Here is a 20,765-nt window from a genome sequence, read left to right on the forward strand (position 1 = left end):
AACTCTCGGCGCGCGTCACCGTCGCGCTCGTGGAACTTTTCTTTTTTTCCTCCTGACGCCCAGACTTTGCTCGCGCGCAGAAACGCACAGGTGTAATGCTCGCGCATCGCGAGGTGGACAATTATTAACCGACTCCCCCTGTCTATTATTGAGTGCTTTTTCCTGTCAGGGTGTTTTGGGTTCTTTTTTAAAAGAAGCATGCATTTTAAATTAAAGAATTTATCGCTTACAAACAGACGGGATGGTAATTATAAAACGGCTAGTTTTGTTTCTGGATGTAGATTGATTGCTATATAGCGGCGGCACACCGTTAAAAGCGAAACTTTAAATCTGTCTCACCTGAGTAGGCCTAGCCTAGGTCTAGCCGGTTGTAGTCCGGTTGATTCCGTCATATTTCATAATGACTTAAATAAAATCAGTTACCACTTGAATCACATTATAAGGTTTCTAAAACATTTTTAGTGTAGAAACGGCTATGACGCGAAACACCTGTTCACATAGCTACTATATCACTGCGCAGCACCTTAGAGACTATCAACCGGGACTATATTTTCCAGCGGAAGAATGAAACTTAAAGGGACAGTTCATATGCCCTCATTTATCTACTTTGTCGTTTCAAATCTTTCTTACGTAAAACTGTAAAAAAATAACAGATTAGTCAAATTTGTGAGCTGTTTTCATAGTATAAAAGTAAATGGGAACAGGAAATTTTAAGTTCCAAAAAAAAAAAAAAAAAAAATTCTAAATAAAAATCTAAATATTGTGAAAAAAACCATATGTTTGACTGAAATTTTAGAAAAACATTTTACCCTGACAATCTTGACAGCCATGGCATTTGCTTCAAAGTATGGAAAAGAGCAGCTTGGACATTTTAAATCATTTGTTAATACAAAATTTAAGAAAGTAACATAGGTTTTGAAAGACTTGTGTATATGTTAATGATAATTTACATTTTAATTTACATTTTTCACTTAACTATTCTTAGTTTTATGTGATACAATTTTGTCCAATCAATTTTGTGGATAGGACTCATTTTTGCTAAATTTTTAATTCACATGCTGGTTACAATTGCTGTGCAGAAATGACAAACTTTTAGGCTACTTGCTAATTAAATAGAAACATGTTTTAAAACCAGAAAACCTGTTTTAAACCCATGCTTAACAATGGTCAATAGCCATAACTATAGACAGAGTTTACAAAGAAATAAATAAAATAAAATAAAATGTAGGAAAATTTGTTTTAAAACCATTTTCTAAAGCAATTAATAAAAACTTTTCTGTGCATCAACAGCAATGACTACATTATAAACAACACATCCTTAGAAGTCACTACTGTGACTATTTTCAGGTGTCAATTTGAAATAATTAGGTTAAACAGCATCTGAACTGATTGATTTAACAAACTAACCAACCTGAACCCACTCGACTTCGCTTGCATGTGAAGACCCTCAACATCACCCACAGGTATGTTTGGGTTATACCGAGCAAAAAAAAATTCATGTGGGCTGCAGGAATGCAGGCTGTTCTATCTCTCCTGGACTGCTTACAGCATTAAAACTGACAACCGCAAAAAGTCCTTTCAGAGTATAACTATCTAAAGGCCGCCTGGAAAACCCAGAGTGGTCCGGAGAGAAGGTCCAGCCATCACACATCCAAATAAACAAACCGGGCCAAGGTCACAAGATTTCACCATTGATACTGCTGAACTGTGAGCGATGTTGTTAGTATTTCTGTGAAGTCTCTCCAGACGGTGCCCTAAAAGAGTTGTTTTAAAACGTCAAAATGATAGGTGCTCTTGTAGAGACAGACAAGCAGAAAAAAACATCATCAAAACTGTCCCTGACTCATTCCTGAAAGCTGGTATCTCCAAGATCAGACCTGAGCAGAGAGGAGCACCTGCATATGGGCCCATGCCATATCAGAAAACCACATCAGACTTGAGTCCTGGGCCGTGGAGTCACAGAACAGCCCAGATCGTCAACATCTGCACAGGCTTTGGGAATGTGAGGCTTCTGTGACATTTGTCTGCTGTAGTGGATTCTAGAATGTCAGGAAAGAACATCGCAAATTGGGAATGACGTAGCAGAGGTTTTTGTTTGCTAAGAGGAGTTAAAAAGTAGGGCACTAAACAAGAAACAAAGCAAGTCTATGGGGTTCAGGCTGTTTTATCATCCACAAGGTGAAAAACGAGTCAAATCAAATATGCAACAGCAAAAGTGTTGCTTACCTTAGCAAATATCACTAATAATGCTTTTGGAAGTATATGCTATGGATCAAAATTTTGGGGTCATTAATTAATTAATTTTTTTTAAAGAAAAGAACACTTTTATTCAGCAAGAATGCATTAAATTGATCAAAAGTGACAGTAAAGACATTTATAGTGCTACAAAACATTCCATTTCAAATAAATGCTGTTCTTTTCAACTTTCTATTCATCAAAGGATTGTGAAGAAATTGTATCACGGTTTCCAAAAAATTTGACATTTTCAACACTGACAATAATAATTAAGTTTTTTTTAAGCAGCAAATAAGCATATGATTTCTTTTTGTGTTTCTGAACACTGGAGTAATGACTGCTGAATATTCAGCTTTGACATCACAGAATAAATTACATTTTAAAATGCATTCAAATCAAAACAGTTACTTTAAACTGTAATATTATTTCACAATATTAAAATGTTTTTAATGCCAAGTTCTGTCATGAAACTCTAGATGGCACAGGCTTATGGTTCCTTAATGCAAACTGATGATATTCACAGCATTAAACTATCTGGCCCAAGCTGATTGGTTCATGTTGCAAACACAGCCAATAAGCTTGCTGCTTTACATTTGAATGGCTGGTTAGCATCCACTACAGCATTTCGTAGCACACTTTCAGAGTTCCTCTGAAACCCTCCACCTGCCCCAGCTCCACCTGTACAGATCTGCTACGGGTTATTATATATGCTACTTGTGCAGCAGCAGTATATTCACAGCACCATATCTGCGCATGTAATGGCAGTATCAAGTTCCTATACTTGCGTTGCAGCAGTAATCTACAACAACAGCAATAACCAACAGCAGCAGCAGTTCAGCAGCAGATCTATTCCACCAAGACCAAATACATTAACATTGTCATGATACAACTGCATTTTTTATCATATAAATGCAGCCTTGGTGTGCATAAAAGACTTCCTTCAAAAACATTAAAAAATCTTAACAACCCCAAACATTTGAATGGTTGTGTATTAGAACAGAGAAGAAGTTTGCAAAAAAATCTATAGAAACACAAAAATGCATGCAGATGAAAAACATTACATAACTGAGATCCATATCATTTTTAATTATTGATCACTTCAAAACCCAATGACATTAAGGCTTGCATTAGAGTGATTTCACACAAAATCAATACTTGATTTATAAAGATGAAGGCGCTCTGGTGAATGTCTAATGCAGAATTTACATTAAATGTCAAACCCTAAAATACTTTTCCATTCTTCAAAAAAAGGGCAATGACTTGGATATCTAAAAAGACTTAATTTTTAGGATCTATGCCTTGTGACAACAGGGGTCTGAGAAGAGTTTGGATCCAGAATAAGGGTCTTGTTTAATATAATCTTGCTGTAAAATAATTATAAAATAATAGGAAATGCATTTGATTTGCAGCCTAGATCTATTACACGGGTAAAAGAAACTCCTCATTACTTGCCAAAGATCCATTCACTTCCTGTTCAAGATAAGATTATTTGATTTTGCATTCAAAATTGTTGGAAAATAACCAGCACCTGAAATAAAACGCACTGGACAGCACTGATCTGCCCATCTGTATAACATTCTTCCATGAGAAACTCTCTCCCACACATACACACACACACACATTGAGCTTAACAAAGTGCACAATGTACAGCATTTTCAGTGTTTTGATGAACTACTTTATCAGGAATGCAATGTTTCCATAACACCCTTTCCAGGTGCAGTTACAATGTCACCTGCAAATGCAGGAAATACAGTAAGAGTACAGGTGTTTAAAACACCTCATGAGAAGCCATGTTGGCCTATAATCAGCCTGATTTGCCTTGCACCCCATGTGACCTTAATCTGTCAGAGTTGGGTGAAAGTACAAGGGCTGAAATATTGCTGCGTTTGTGGATTTGACACACTGTGGCCCTAGAAAATTTGATAAAAACTATGAACGCAAAATACAATTCACTCTTCAACATTCATCCACAACCTGCACTCTCTCCATAACCCTGTGCGAAGAGCTTCTTCTAGATCGGTCTTTTCCTTGTTTTATTTCTCTTCTCCATTACTGCGGATCTTGTATCTCTCCAGGAACTCGGCGTGCTTCTGTCTCAAGATCTCCTGCTGCTTCTTGAAGCCGTTCACTCTGAGGAAAATCCGAAAGCAGCATGATCAAATAAAATTTTTACAATTTCTGAAGAAAATATGAATGTGCTATCCCATGCAAAACTCACTGTCATTATGCAAGATCATGGTTTACCAAATGAGAGGTCTTGAGGGAACTGCAGGAGGTTGATGAAAAGCTAATAATTATATATCAAATGTAAAATCTAAATAAACAGGGCTGCACGATAATCTAGTATAGTGCAATTATGAATCAAAGGCTGTAGTCTGATGTGCTGTGTGTTTCACAGTGAAGCACAGCACTGTGTTCAGTGCACATACGAGCAACTAATGATCCAGTGTTTTCAGCATCTCAGAGTTCACTCCATCTCTGCATGTTCTGAGAGTTTAACATTCATCTGGAAAGGCAACGTGCAATAGGTTTTCTTTATTTACACATTTGCAAGAATATAATGTAATGCACAGCTAGCCATGGGTTATCCCTTACAATGAGAATGTAATATTGACTGAAACACTATCACAATTAAAAAGAGTTCTGTCAGGACCATTATCATCCAAATTATTGACACTTAGCATAGAGTTTGGATTGGGAGTATGGTTCTGTTCTGGGCAAAAACTCCCTGCCCATCCATGCAGCCTGTCATGAATGAGCAGGGAGAGCAGCAATAACCCCCTTAGGGTAAACAGAACAGACCAAAGCAGATATCATTAATATTCTTAAAGATATTTAAGTGTAACAACATTATTCATGATAAAAGGAGTCTGATTCAACAAGGAAAGCCAGAAAGCCAAGTCCTGACTGTGGCGAAAGGAGGAGTTGGGGATGGAGAAGGGTAATTTGCTCCTGAGCAAGCGATAAAGCTGCTGAATAATACTGAATAGGCCTTATATAGGTAGATGTGGATCAGCTGAGAATCAGTCGATGAAAGCTTGACTCATGTGATCTGCCAGAACTAACGTTATACACTTGATTTTGATGCACATGATTTTGACCTTTGAGCTACAAAGTCAAAATAAAACAGTAAAAAATTAATAAATAACTAATCTATTTACTTGCACGTCATGTGACCATTAACTGAAATATTGAAATATTCAGGGAGTACTTCAAGTAAATATTTTCTGATTTATAATATTTCAGTCCCACAATACAGTGCCATCGTGCAATTTAGCATTATCCTAAATACCTTTTTTTCTTGCCTCAAAATTTCTGCCTTTATCCAAAGCAGATGCTTTTTATCCAAAGTGACTTACAAATTACATTTACCTTTAAGTACTTAAACCTCATTAGGGGGCTGACTGAGTTGCTAATAAAGAACAAATTCATAAAGGCTGTCAAATAACATGAGATTAATCTATAATCATCTTACTTTATCTCTCCTTTACATGTTAACAATTTATCCTCTAACGATTTCAAACGCTACAGCTTTTGTATTCAAAACCTCTGATGTGCCTCCTGAGGCGACACGCGTAACTTCAAAGCGTTCCCCACCTGGCTCTTTCTTTGGATGTGTTGTAGATCTTAGTGATGACTCTATCCTTCTCATCCATGAAGTTATAATGGACCTCTTCCAGTTTCCTGCATGACAGACCAGCCCAGGGGTCAAAGGTGAACAGATTTACTGCCAACATATATATTTGGAGGGGTGAACAGACATCCACGACGTGCCCACATAACTCTAGGGTCGCATTTAAAAGGGCACACGGGCACTGACAGGCAATAAAACATTTGATCATTTTTCAAAACATTTTAAGTGCACTTCTGCTTCGCGTCAAGCGAGCAGTGTCTGTTTATAGAAGATACTTAATCTCAGTCGCCTGAAATCAAGGTGTAAAAACATTTAGCTGATACTGGAAAGCATAACTAAACATCAGGGATTATGGGAAACCAGTGAACACGCTCTACTGGGGTTTGTCTGGCTCTGGGACAGATGAAATGCATTTCAAAAACAAAACATCATTATCACGTACTCATCAGAAAACCGATGCTGGAACAAAAGAAAACATTTTGCACTGTGTTTCATACAAACAGTTGCAAAACACTCACTTATCAGCGCAGCATCATTCAGAGTGTGTTGAAAAATATTAGGATGGAACGCTGTGCATGTTGATGTCAATACTATGTATTAAAGCTTACCTGAACCCAAAGTAATGTACGGAGATACTGAGTAGCATGGTTAGCACGCAGTAGCCCACCAAACGCATGTTACGTTTCTTGCTCTTTTCCCGCTCCTCAACCGTGTTCTCCTGAGGCTGGGCCTGTCTGAACTGCTCCCAGTAACGCATGCTCTCTGCAGCCTCCGCACTGACAAACAGAGAGACAAACACTGGTATTTCAGCCACTGAACCATAATCTTTTGTAACATGATTCTTAAATAAAAATCTCTCTCAAAAAAAGTTCCAAAAGGGGGTTTTAGCAGTGTTCCCATAGAAGAACCATTTAGGTTCCAAAAAGAGCCTTTCAGTGAACATTTCTTAAAAGAACTTAGTGTGCAGACAAAGATTCCACTTTTAGGAATCTTTTATACACTGGAATGGTTCTATCTATGGATGTTAAAGGTTCTTCATGGAACCAATAATGCCAATAAAGAAGCTTTATTTTTAAGTGTGTAACACATATACCCAAAATTATCACTGTCAACATCACGTCTCTTTAAAAATATTTCTGTATTATTCAACAAAAATTGTTTTCATACTATTACCTCAAATTGTACAAACATTATTTTAAAATGGCAGAATATTCATATCAACCAGATAGATTATTACACATTCTGAAAAAATGTGACTGGTGCTTGTCTGTGCAAATCTTGTCACCATGATGATAGGATGCTCTGAGTGGTTACTAGGGCGTGGCTATGCAGCTGTTTAAGTGTTCTGAGAGGCTTTCAGTATGTTGCTATGCAGTTGCTAAGGTGTTCTGAGAGGCTTTCAGCATGTTTCTATGGTGTTCTGACTCTGAGTGGTTGCTAGGGCGTTGTTATGGAGTTGCCAGAGCCGTTGAGAAACAGAGTTGCGACACTCCCATAGGCTTCCATAGGAACTGAGGAATGCGGAAGTAAAGCATGTCATGGAGCCAATAGCTCCAAACAACCAATAGTTCCAGTATTGAAGCCCATTCATTTCAGTGCTTCTCAAGCACACTCGCCAGAAAGTTGAGGAAATTACAGCAGTTTTTGGCATTTTAACGCATTAGTTTACCTCTCGGACATCTGGCCAGTAGTTGTATTTTATGAACCGCGTTATAGTTAATGTTTAGTTTTAGATAATAGGCAGTTATGCTATATTTGCAGTTAGATAACGTGAGAAACACCTTAATAGCGATCATAACCAGATGCTAGTTGTCATATTTTTAAGTTTTTAGTCTTTTTGCAATCTTTCTCTCCCTGTAGGAAGTTGAATGAGTTTCAATGAAGACTGCCCATTCAAGGAATACAAGAAAGAGTTTCCTTGAATGCAGTTGGTTGCCTTGTGTTTTTTTAAACGTTATTTTAATTGGGTTAAATTCCGTATTTGCTGGCCTTTTTAAACATTCACTTATATTTTCTTCTTACATAAATGTCATAAAATAATACTGGGATGTGAGTAATTAATATTTTTAAATTCAACATTTAAAAAAAAGCAAAACTTATAAACATTGAGTGTTTGATAATGTCTAAATATACAATGCAAAACATAAAATAAATAAATAAATAAGCTATTATGACCGGTAAAACTCTTTACAGCAACTAGAGTAGAGCTAAATATATGTAGGATATATTTATTAAACAGCCATATGGGCATCTAGTGGTTAAACCATGGCATTACACAGGAATATTATTTTTCTGGCCACCAAAGGTCTCTAATTTGCCTCTTTGCACTGGAATTTAAAAACATTTTCTCTATTTTAACCATAAATACTACGCTAATTGTAATATAAATAATAAGCATATTAGAAAAAATATTAATGCTGTCTCTTCATCACTCCCCAGAATAAAATGTGATTGTAAAACGTAGTCAGCATAGTTATAAATACACAATCAATGCACATGATGTGTTAATAATCACTAGAAATTGCTGCAAATATAGTGAAACTGCTGTCTATCCTTCTTAAACCCATTCAAACATATTGACAGCACGGAGTTGTTTGGAACTATTGAGAGCTCCATGAACCACGTGACCGCATGGCGGCGAGATCAAAGCGTGTCTCAACTCTGTTTCTCAACGGCTCTGGGAGTTGCTAAAGTGTTCTGAGAGGCTTTCAGCACGTTGCTATGCAGTTGCAAAGGTGTTCTGACTCTGAGTGGTTGCTAGGGCATTGCTATGCAGTTGTTAAAGTGTTCTGAGAGTCTTTCAGCATGTTGCTATGCTGTTGCTAGAACGTTACTATGGAATTGTTAAAGGGGTCATATGATGCGATTTCAAGTTTTCCTTTCTCTTTGGAGTGTTACAAGCTGATTGTGCATAGATAAGATCCCTGAAGTTGCAAAGACTAAAGTCTCAAAACCAAAGAGATATTCTTTATCAAAGTTAAGACTCTGCCACGCCCCCCTAAAACGGCTCGTTCTAACACACCCCCACATATCTACCTCACTATGTGGAAATATTTGCATAATGCACCCAAATGTGCACGCAAAGAAAGAAGGCATGGTTTCAGTAACAGCAGTTAGTGTTGAAGCAACATGTCAGGGAGACGCTGTGTGTTTAAGTGCGAAAGCAAAAGCACTTTATTTGGATCACTTACAACAGAACAGCAATGCATTTTATGGACGACCGTTTCGTGAACCTAGGAGAAGAGGTCATTCTGCCTTTGCTATGACAATCTGGCGCTTCTGAATCAGCTACTGTTTTGTTATTAGTTTAAGTATTTGCTATTGACTGTTCAAATGCAGAGTTTTGCACATCGTGTGAAACATAAAATAAATAAATAAATAAGCTATTATGACCGGTAAAACTCTTTACAGCAACTAGAGTAGAGCTAAATATATGTAGGATATATTTATTAAACAGCCATATGGGCATCTAGTGGTTAAACCATGGCATTACACAGGAATATTATTTTTCTGGCCACCAAAGGTCTCTAATTTGCCTCTTTGCACTGGAATTTAAAAACATTTTCTCTATTTTAACCATAAATACTACGCTAATTGTAATATAAATAATAAGCATATTAGAAAAAATATTAATGCTGTCTCTTCATCACTCCCCAGAATAAAATGTGATTGTAAAACGTAGTCAGCATAGTTATAAATACACAATCAATGCACATGATGTGTTAATAATCACTAGAAATTGCTGCAAATATAGTGAAACTGCTGTCTATCCTTCTTAAACCCATTCAAACATATTGACAGCACGGAGTTGTTTGGAACTATTGAGAGCTCCATGAACCACGTGACCGCATGGCGGCGAGATCAAAGCGTGTCTCAACTCTGTTTCTCAACGGCTCTGGGAGTTGCTAAAGTGTTCTGAGAGGCTTTCAGCACGTTGCTATGCAGTTGCAAAGGTGTTCTGACTCTGAGTGGTTGCTAGGGCATTGCTATGCAGTTGTTAAAGTGTTCTGAGAGTCTTTCAGCATGTTGCTATGCTGTTGCTAGAACGTTACTATGGAATTGTTAAAGGGGTCATATGATGCGATTTCAAGTTTTCCTTTCTCTTTGGAGTGTTACAAGCTGATTGTGCATAGATAAGATCCCTGAATATAGAGTTACTAGGGTGTTCTGAGTGGTTGCTAGGTCAGTTTTAGTTCGTTTCTGCCGACTTGTTCCTCATCTTTGACATAGGATAAAATTAATGAAATTTGCGTTTTTTTAAAGGCCACTGGTTTCTACAGTATATATGCCCATATTATAACCTTCATGTTAGTATAAGATGCCCACTTATACTAATTCAGTAAAATCCCATTTAATAACATCAGGTTGGTTGATTATGGCGTTAACAGTCACCTGGGGCTGTTGGTGGAGCTGGAGGATCTGAAGGCCGGACCTGCAGTGTACTGGTACCTCAGCCTGAGGTCATAATCTTGCCTGGACCCTTCTCTGCTTAGCACCCTGTACGCCTCGTTCAGCTGCACAAACTGACTGTGCAGACCAGGATTGGATGGGTCACTGTCAGGGTGCAACTGAAGATGAGAAGATGCACATTTTTGTTCATATCAAACCAATGACATTACACTTGTATATACATTTAGCAATTTAAACCATTCAAAGAACATGAAGTGCACCTGCACAAAAATATTTAGTATCCTTAATGAATTGAATTCATAAAAACATCAGATTAATGCATGTCTCCTATTTAGTGAACGGAACACAAGCCTCATCTTTATGACCTTTTCACCTTTCCACTCTCACCTGTTCTGTAAGTCACATCACTCATAAAGCTTTTATCTGCTTCTGACTCGGAAACAAAGCGCCCATATCCTCGGTTTGTACCCTCATCTCCTGTCACACACACAAGCATGCAGTGGTTCTATCTTGCCGTCACTCTGCCTCCTTCACCCGTAAACAGATGTTTCTCACTCTCTTTCAGAGAGTGACAGACACGCAGACACATGCATAATTGTCTCACGACTTTCGTTTGTTACCCTTGAAGCTCTCTCACCAACATATTTAATTGCTTCAATTTGTGACATGTTGACAAATTATCCAACAAAACAAATGTGCCTAGTAAACTCAACAACTAAACAAATAGGATAAAATTCAAGAATAAGTGCCTAAAAATTTAAGACTATGGGAATAGACAACAGTCTCTCTGCCACAATCTGCTCTAGGGGTGAGGAGGTGTATAGCTAGGCATAATTTTTGTACAACCATACAATATTGTTGGAATGCATCAGGCTACTTTTTTTTTTTTTTTTACCACTAAGGATAAACTATGCATTAGAGAAGAAATTCTGAGGATCTGCCTCAATTTTTGACAAATTAAACTAATGCAAATTGCAAAATGCTTTGATCACATCCATATTACTAACTCCTCTTCCACTGTCAAAGCATATAGATGACGCAATAAATAAAATAAAAATTTTAAATAGCTATAAAAGATAACTATAATAATAACTATAAAAGTGTCTAAACTGGTGGATGATAATGTTATGGTTAATATAAGTGATCATAACACTAAACTCTATAACCAAAATCACTCTAAAATAATAGAAAAATCCCTAGAAATTAACCTTTTTGGATTTGTCAAAAAATGCATTCTTAATTTGCTCCAACGTAGCATCTGGTTTCACCCCGAGAAGTTCATAGTAATTGGTTGATGATCTATAAACAGAAAAAGAGGCAATGAAAACAAATCATTTGTTTTCATGATGACAAGATTACAAAAACTACAATAATAGTCACTCTACAAAAATAATATCTGCAGCCAAATCTCATCATCTTATGGCCTTGATGATAATTTACAAAATAATGTTACCTAATATAACAGCCTGGTTAGAACAATAAGTCAAAAAATAGATTTTTATATTTTCTAACAAAAACGTGAGTAGTGCTAGTCACTCTGGAAATTCTTGGTGGTTGTTAAGTAGTTGCTAGGATGTTCTGAGCCAACAATTATGCCTCTATAATATTCTGGTCTATAGATGACAACATCAGCTCTGAAGGATGTATTTACATAATTGTTCAAATAAAGATTTACAAAAAAAAATCTCACTGCAAAAAGTTAATTTCTTACTTGGTATTTTTGTTTTGTTTTTCAGTACAAAAGAAAAAAAAAGTCAGACTTGTGAGAAGTAAACTTATAAGTTGCAAATATCTTTTTTATATATTTTATTCTGTGGCAAAAATGGGCTTTCATAACATATAGTATTGTTATACTAGAAGACACAGGGACTCAAATTTGTTTTAAAGGGTTAGTTCACCCAAAAATGAAAACTCTGTCATTAATTACTCACCCTCATGTCGTTCCAAACCCGTAAGACCTTCGTTCATCTTCGGAACACAAATTAAGATATTTTTGATGGAATCTGAGAGCTGTCTGACCCTCCCATAGACAGCAATACAACTGAAATGTTCCCAAGTCCAGAGACGTAGCAAGGAGATCTGTAAAATAATCCATGTGACATCAGGTGTTCAACCGTAATTTTACGAAGCTACGAGAATACTTTTTGTGCGCAAAAGAAAAAAAAAACGACTTTATTCAACAATTCGTCTCCTCCGAGTCACCCTAGTGCCATTTTGGAGAGTATCCGCTGGACGTAAACAGTGTATGCTGTTCTGTGTCAGCTGCATCACGCCGGATCTGTTTCCTACGTTGTTGTGATTTGATCTGAACGAAAACAGCATATTCGTGTGACGCAGCTGACACAGAACAGCATCCGCTGTTTACGTTAAAGTCTCTGGACTTGGGAACATTTCAGTTGTATTGCTCTCTATGCAGGGTCAGACAGCTCTCAGATTCCATCAAAATATCTTAATTTGTGTTCCGAAGATGGACGAAGGTCTTACGAATTTGAAACTACATGAGGGTGAGTAATTAATGACAGAATATTCATTTTTGGGTGAACTATCCCTTTAAGCATTTGAGCTAAACCATTTTGGTTTTGGAAGCTCCGTGTATTGTTATTGCTGAAATGAAAATGTTTCATCTGTATTCAACAGATACATCAAATTTGGTCATGCATACCTGTGCGCAGTACAGAGTGAGAACAGCCGCTGAGAACTTTTACAGAACCACAAACAACTATGACAGAGACGAAGATGAGCCTCCAACTGCATGATGCTCCCGTAGAAATAAACTATAACAGATGAGAATCTAAAGAACGGTTGAGATAAAGGGGATTATTATGGGAATAAGCATTAGTTTTCTGGATGTTTTGTTTTAGATTTTGCTGCAGTTGCAGCATGTTCAATGCATCCTGTGTTTTGTTGCAGTTTCAGCATGTTGAATGTGTACTGTCTGGGTCAGGCTTTATCATGTTGTGTTTAAGTGTTAGCGCGCTGAATGCATGTTGTATTTAGATGAAACTTTATCACGTTGAATGCATACTGTGATCGGACGAAGCTTTATCGTGTTCAATGCATGTTGTTTTAGCTTAACGCTTTATCATGCTGAATGCACATTTTGTTTGAGTAAGGTTTTATCATGATGAAGGCATGTTTTGTTTGACTGAAGCTTTACATGTTGAATTCATGTTGTGTTTTGGTGCAACTACATACCACTCAGCAGGATCCCATTGAAATGCAGCCGGTCAGCAGCTCTGCAGGAGATCCTGAATGGACACAAGAGATCACACACACACACACACACAATGTTTTATATAATAGTTTAGGTCCCTCTTTGACATCTTAAGTTCTTGAATTAATCAAATTATTGATCTAATCACTACAATCTAAGCCCTATAGTCTAATTAATATGTGTATACATTATTAAACAACGTAGATTTATCAGGATCTTACTGTCATTGTGTGAACAAAAAAGGAGCACACACTAATTCAGTGTAATACATGTGTTTCCTATCCAAACATCTACATTAACTAAGCATCATAAACCTGGACAACTGTCCAACTGGAATCTATGAATAATAAACTTTTAGGCGCAAAACACGGCTGTCTCGGTACAACTGAGCCCAAAAATGCTGTAGTCAGCTCACTAGGTTTGAGACACGGCCAGTTAAACAAATTAGACGGTAGCTAATGTTGTTGTTAATTAATACTCTAAAGTGCATTTCCATGCCAAATAGGACACGATTTTAAAACCGCCTGATAAATTTTATCAGTTTATGTGACACACTTTCCAGTCGACTGCTATTAGCTTAGCTGCAATGCTAAAAACAACAACTAAGTTAAAGGAAGCGTGTAGCTTAGCACACAAACATTGACCAAACGCGCTGTTAATCTCATTAGTGAGACATAAATCAGCGGATTAAACACAAATAACGGCGTCACCTTCATTCACGGACACACGCAGGTCTGCTGTCATGTTCTGCTGCTTTCATAACGCTTCACCGGCGCGGTTACATAAAAGGACAGTGTTTCATATCAGACATACAGCAGCGGTTTACCTGTTTTCAATGGGTAACCCTATATTTACATTAATAATATAATGATATTGCTACAATACAATTGTACATTTTGGAGAGAACTAGACGCATTAATATTCATATTAATTATTATTTAATATGAAAATTCACTACAGAATTCACTTATTATGTATTGGTTGCTCTTCTTCACTGTTATTCTATAGTAATAAGGGAGAATTCACTTATTTATTGGTCATAGATTCCAGTTGGACTTTTTGACAGCATAAAATAAAACAAGGACTTTTTTTGGACCTTTATGTATTTAAGAGAAATAGTGGAGTAACTTCAGAATAAATCGCATCTTAAATAAACATTCACTTACATTTATACGCATAATAAATAATAAACATAAACATTTTAGTATTGCAAACATATTAGACATGTTTTGTGTTGTTGTCACTTTAATGTGAGGATTGTGTATCCCCTGTAGTGATTTTTTGTTGTTGTTGAAGAAATGGCAACATTCATATATATTCACTATACTTATAAAACCATTAAAATGCTGTTCTGTGCATGCACTGGTCTGTCGGATCAGCAGCAAAAACACATGAACATGCTTCATATGTGCAGTAAAAAAAGGCATTTATTTTCTGTACAATTCAGAAAACAAGAATGAAAGAATAACTAAGTGCTAAAAGGTCCATACAGTTTGCTTTGAAGAAAATCGAAAATCTTTTCAAAGACTAATCTTTGCAATTCTGTCATTGGACGTGCTATGATGAAAGGCTCTCCACCTTTAAACAAAAAAAAAAAAAAAAAAAAAGGGCCAGGGGGATTCTTCACATATAATATGTCCATAAATAATAGCAGGTAAATGCAATATTGACCTCAGAAAAAGAAAGGAAGTGATGATCGAGAATGTAGGCGGCTCTGACACGTTGCTCTCCTTCACTGTTATATTGAATGGCTTCCAGCAGATGATGAAAGGCTCTCCACCTTTAAACAAAAAAAAAAAAAAAAGAAAATGGTCATGGTGATTCTTCACATATAATATGTCCATAAATAATAGCAGGTAAATGCAATATTGACCTCAGAAAAAGAAAGGAAGTGATGATCGAGAATGTAGGCGGCTCTGACACGTTGCTCTCCTTCACTGTTATATTGAATGGCTTCCAGCAGAGGAACACCATTTAACCTCGTAAACTCCTCCACCACCTGTTACAAAAAGGAGGACTTACATTAAATTTGCTTTTTGAGTCATTCTAAGTAAGCCTGTCATTAAGTTTCGTACAAAGATCAATATAAAATGATTTTAAGTGCAGGGTTATTATCGTTAACTAAAATTAAAACAAAACATTTTTGTTTTGAAGTAAAACTTAATAAAAATGTAAAATTTAAGTTTTGGGCTCTTATGTAAAATGTAATAAAAATGACAAAATTACTAAAAGTTTCAAAATAAAATGAAATTGGAAAATATTTAAAATGAAAACTGAAAAAAAAATTTTTTAATAAAAATTATAATAGTATCACAATACTATTTGAAGCGAGAATGGATTCTTAAATGATCTCAATTCACCTGTGGGCTGCTGGATACCAGCATGTACAGCACTTCCAGGCTCAGGGTGACCACCTCTGGCTCGGCCATCTTGAGTGTGGCACAGAGGGCAGTCAGCAGCCCCGCTTGTGTCAAACCAACACAGTATTCTGTGCCATGATGGGCGATATTACCCAGAAATTTCAGTGCCTTGTACAAACAACAATTGTGTGAGAACTAAAATGTATCTGTGTATGTTATCAAAATGTACATGTTGATATGATGTGAGTGACTGAGTATAGTAGAATTACTGCAGCAGGAATATAAAACTTAAAAAAAAAAAATACAGTAAATTCAAGTAATCAATCAGCAGTGATTTACTATGAAATAAACACCATAATATTAAGTAAATACAGTCAAACAAGTATAAAAAAAATATAAGAAATATTTCTACTAATAACAAAAATATTAATCAAATATATATATATATATATATACGTTTTCTATGGATACACAGAGCACTTGTTGTCCTAACCATATCTTCTGTCCTTGAAAGACCCCATTTCTCAAGTATAATTGCTGTTACTATTATGTTCTTGCCTGCGGCGATATAGACTGTGCTATTTGTTGCGGTTTCAGGCTACGGTTCTCAGCACTGAAGCGGCAATGCATTAAAGAGCCATCAGCTTTTATACAGCTTTTCATTTCAAGAGGTTTAAACCCCACCAAAGCCTTAGTCAAGAAGTGTTATACTGCATGAATATTATAAAGTGTCACATGATCCTTCAGAAATCATTCTAATATTCTAATTAGTTGTTTAATTAACTTTATTATTATTATTATTATTATCAATGTTGAAAACAGTTGTGCTGCTTAATATTTATGTTGAAACCGTGATACATTTTTTCAGGACACTTTGATGAATAAGTTTAAAAGAGCAGCATTTATTTGAAATAAAAATATTTTAGAACATTATAAATGTCTTTACTGTCACTTTTAATCGATTTAAAATATTCTTTTGTTTTACAAAAATCATAAAACCCCAAACTTTTGAACAGGAGAGTAAATTATTCTCAAATATATTTCACGTATGTTTTTTTTAAGAAGTACTTTAATATGGGTCAGTGTAAGATCATACACCTCATAGTGGGTCGCAGCCCAAAAATGTAGCTATGTTAGACTGATGTATATATGCATGCTGGTTCCTCACCATTGAGTTAATTCCTTTAGAGAAAGACAGAAACTGGATTAATATGGGAGCCATATTAAGAAGCAGCAGGCCAGAGCAGAACCCACTGGAGCCAGCTGAAAAGACATAAGACAGTCATAATTGTGAGAACACGTTCATTTCCGTTTGAGCTTTAATTGGGATGAATAATTGGGGTGCTAATTAATTTGAGCACATGCATGCTAACGTCCTGCTCACCGGTGAGGTTGTTGAGCGCCCACAGGCTCTCTCTGGACAGAGCAGGATGAGGGTGAAGGTCTAAAGACAGAGTGCGGCGAGGAGACGAGTGTCCTCTGGCATTACATCACCTCCACTGACCAGCAGGTTACCAAGGCAACGCAGAAGAGGCCAAGTGAGCTGCACAGCAAAAACAAAAGTCACAGTCCAGAGAAAAGCAGGTAAAAGCAGTTTTTAGAGGATGAGAGAACCATAATGACCACATGATCATTCTGCTGATGAACTGGGCAATTTGTTCAGTTTATAGAAGTTCAATTATTACTGTATGAGAAACTACGACCTTGCATTGGCATCAATTCCATAATTCCAATAGAGGTTTCCGGAGTTATTCTAATTCTATATCTTAATATATATGTGTGTGTGTACATATATACATATATTAGTGCTATCAAACGATTAATCGTGATTAATCGCATCCAAAATAAAAGTTCTTGTTTACATAATATATGCGTGTATACTGTGTATATTATGTATATATAAATACAAACACATACATGTATATATTTATTAAAAATATGTTATGTTTATATATTAAATATATTTATATATATTATAAAATATAAGATGTATATACATGTAAATATTTTCAAAATATATACTGTATGTGTGTGTATTTATATATACATAATAAATATACACAGTACACATACATATTATATATATATATATATATAAAAATTATGTATTTATTTTATATTTTTTAATAATATATATATATATGCAACATTTTCTGTGTTCAATTTTAAGATTAAATATGACTTATTTTGTGAAATTCTAAATAATTATGTAATAGTAAACACTGATTATAAAAGCATTGATAATTGAATTATATATAGGTGGTGTTTCTATTCAGTGAACACAATAATTTACAATTACTCTCATCCTAACCCAGATGTGCAGTATGTCTGTGATGTGGGTATAAAATGTTGTGCTGTAATGACTTACCAACTCTATTCCACCCTCCAGGTTTCCTTGAGCAACAGCGCCTCCTAGTGTTATCAAAACAGCGGACAACAAAATATATTGAGAGATGAAACACACTTTTCTCAAACTCTCTTCTCTTGTGTTTGAACTCCTCCAAATTATTGGCAGATCCACTTGCTTTGTGACGGAGGGGTTTCAATCTCCACATCTTTAAGATGACTGTTCACTGCATCCAAATGAAAAATTGCGCCCTGATTATCGTATTATTTCAATGTCTATCTGTTTCTCTCATCACATATTCTAACGCGTTTTATTAGCCTGGCTTGCTGTGGTTGTTTTAAAAACGTGAACCGTGAAAATGACATTTCAAAATAAAAGTTTTTAGACCTGAAGCGATCCAAAAGACCTAAAGAGATCCTATTATTATTATTATTATTATTAAATGGTTTAAACAGCTCATTTATAGACATTTTACTGTTAACAATCCTCTTACCCTCAACTGTGTTCGTGTGGCTTTTATTTTGTAATTTTTAAATCCAGTTGCATCACTCGCGTTTCGCTTCACACTTTTGCGAAAAGGACTCGAGTAAACGCTAGCAATTCATCTCGATGCCATTAGTAAATAAACTCAGAGTACATCCAGAGTTTCATATACAGTTTCTAGGTAGGTGACTATGACAAATTTGCGCTTTTACTATTTAAATAAATCTAGACATTCAGGGTTTTTATTTGTCCAGACCGACACAGCATGATGAAGGCCACATGTTTCTATGCCATGCTGTAATATTGTAAACAGTACAGTTACGTAATCGTATGTCAAATGACTTGCTTTTTAAAATATATTATCTTATAGCGTTTATAATGATCATACTATACTGGCCACTGGTTTCCAGTTATGTATGTTATAGCAAGGTGCCAAGATGTGGTTTGTGTGCATGTTGATGTATTTCAAAGCGTATAAAACTGTTTGCCCTGAGAGCCGCTTTATTCTTTGTGGTCCACATGCGTTTTCACACATGCTCGCCTCTTAACTCCATTTCTCAAACAAAAATATTTTTCTTTATTCAGGTGACAGAATCGCCAGAGGTTTATATCCACCATGTCAAAGGCAACCAAACGCAAGCACGTAGTCAAAGAAGTTCTGGAGGACTATGTCACACCCACTGAAGACCAGCATATCATGAGGGTACAGTTACAGTTTTTGGGTTCTGTACGGCTTTGAGAACTCCGTATTCTCATTATACCATGATACTAATAATTCTACACCTCCTTCACATCACAGGTCTTGGGAAGTAATGGCAATAACCTCCATGAAGCTGTGACTGGCAGCGGCGAGCGCTTCCTTGTCAGCATGCCTACTAAATTCCGCAAGAACATCTGGATCAAACGAGGTCAGTTTGTTTTAACTTTCATGGATGAATAACGATTCTGTTTTTAAAGACACTAAAAGGTTTTCATGGTCTTTCTGTTTGTTAGGAGACTTTGTCATTGTTGATCCCATTAAAGAAGGAGGGAAGGTGAAAGGAGAAATAAGCTTCATACTTTACAGGGACCATATTCAGTACCTGAGAAAACTTGGTGTATGGTAAGGCCATGTCTTTTTTTAATATTTGAATTGAATATTTGACACCCCCAAGTTGTTTCAAACCTGTGTGAGTTTCTAAAATGTTTGTGTAAACTATCCCTTTAAACCTAATCCTGAAATATGTTGTTTGATTGTTTTTCAAGAAAACAAAATTGAAATGTGTGTAGTAAACAGCATTTTCACACTTCACACAGGCCAGAAGGATTCCAGGAGGATTGCACATCCAGTGAGAGGAACGAGGGAACACCGAAAGAAAGAAGTGAAAGAAAAACAGAGGAGGAGGGTGACAGCGACTCTGAGGATGATGACAGCGATCTTTTTGTAAACACCAATCGTGCCACAGTTCTCTACAGTGAGAGTGAGGAAGAGACTGATGAAGATGAGGAGGGCGACAATGATGATGGTGGTGATGATGAAGAGGAGGAAGATGATGATGAAAGAAGAGCATTAAAAACTGCATGATACTGGAAGATGCTTCCACCACAGTATGACCAAGAACAGTTTTCTATGAACTTTAATTGGACTTAAAAACCTGGAAAACTATACTGGTGCCTGAGACTGAGCTATTATTGCATTGAATGATATCTCTGTGATGGCTTTCAGAAGTTTCTGCCTGTTTCATTTGTTTCAAGTCTCGAACTCATTTTGTTTTATTAAAAGAAACATTGTATATTATAATTCTTGTAAATACGGTGTTGTAATAAACTTTTTGTACACTTTTGTACACCTTTTTTTAAGCCAGTGCAAATATCTAAACATACTTAAATCAAGATTATTCTACTTTCGATGCAAAATGAAGATATTAAGCCATTTTTTTCTGACAGATCTAACAAAATTAAGTGTGATAATGCTTAAAACAAGATTTTAGACAAGATTTAGATTTTTAGACATTTGTACTTCTAAACAAGACATAAAACTGAGGAAGAACATCACTTTTTTGCAGGTACCATAAAAGTTCTGACTATTTAAATACTCTAGTT

At 36.1% G+C, this 20,765-nt stretch overlaps 2 protein-coding genes across 3 annotated transcripts; one reads left to right on the forward strand and one right to left on the reverse strand.

Moving 5' to 3' along the window:
* Positions 1–3,302: 3,302 nt before the first annotated feature.
* Positions 3,303–14,302, reverse strand: dnajc4 (DnaJ (Hsp40) homolog, subfamily C, member 4). 2 transcript variants are annotated; one of them, XM_016576272.1, is made up of 8 exons: positions 14,204–14,302; positions 13,475–13,527; positions 12,942–13,053; positions 11,488–11,578; positions 10,262–10,437; positions 6,478–6,645; positions 5,833–5,919; positions 3,303–4,365 (listed from the first exon to the last, which is right to left on the reverse strand). In XM_016576272.1, the coding sequence occupies exons 3-8, from the start codon at positions 13,031–13,033 to the stop codon at positions 4,269–4,271; spliced, it is 711 nt and encodes a 236-aa protein (XP_016431758.1). In that variant the 5' UTR covers positions 13,034–13,053; positions 13,475–13,527; positions 14,204–14,302; the 3' UTR covers positions 3,303–4,268. The 2 variants fall into 2 exon arrangements, with proteins under 2 accessions (XP_016431758.1, XP_016431757.1); XM_016576271.1 differs by having other exon boundaries at positions 12,942–13,070.
* Positions 14,303–19,299: 4,997 nt separating this feature from the next.
* On the forward strand, positions 19,300–20,247 carry LOC107758499 (probable RNA-binding protein EIF1AD). The gene is made up of 4 exons (XM_016576237.1): positions 19,300–19,386; positions 19,483–19,591; positions 19,677–19,785; positions 19,980–20,247. The coding sequence occupies exons 1-4, from the start codon at positions 19,300–19,302 to the stop codon at positions 20,245–20,247; spliced, it is 573 nt and encodes a 190-aa protein (XP_016431723.1).
* Positions 20,248–20,765: the final 518 nt, after the last annotated feature.

The sequence above is a fragment of the Sinocyclocheilus rhinocerous genome, unplaced genomic scaffold, assembly GCF_001515625.1.
Source record: "Sinocyclocheilus rhinocerous isolate Xijiao unplaced genomic scaffold, SAMN03320098_v1.1 scaffold474, whole genome shotgun sequence".
Classification (NCBI taxonomy): Eukaryota; Metazoa; Chordata; class Actinopteri; order Cypriniformes; family Cyprinidae; genus Sinocyclocheilus; species Sinocyclocheilus rhinocerous.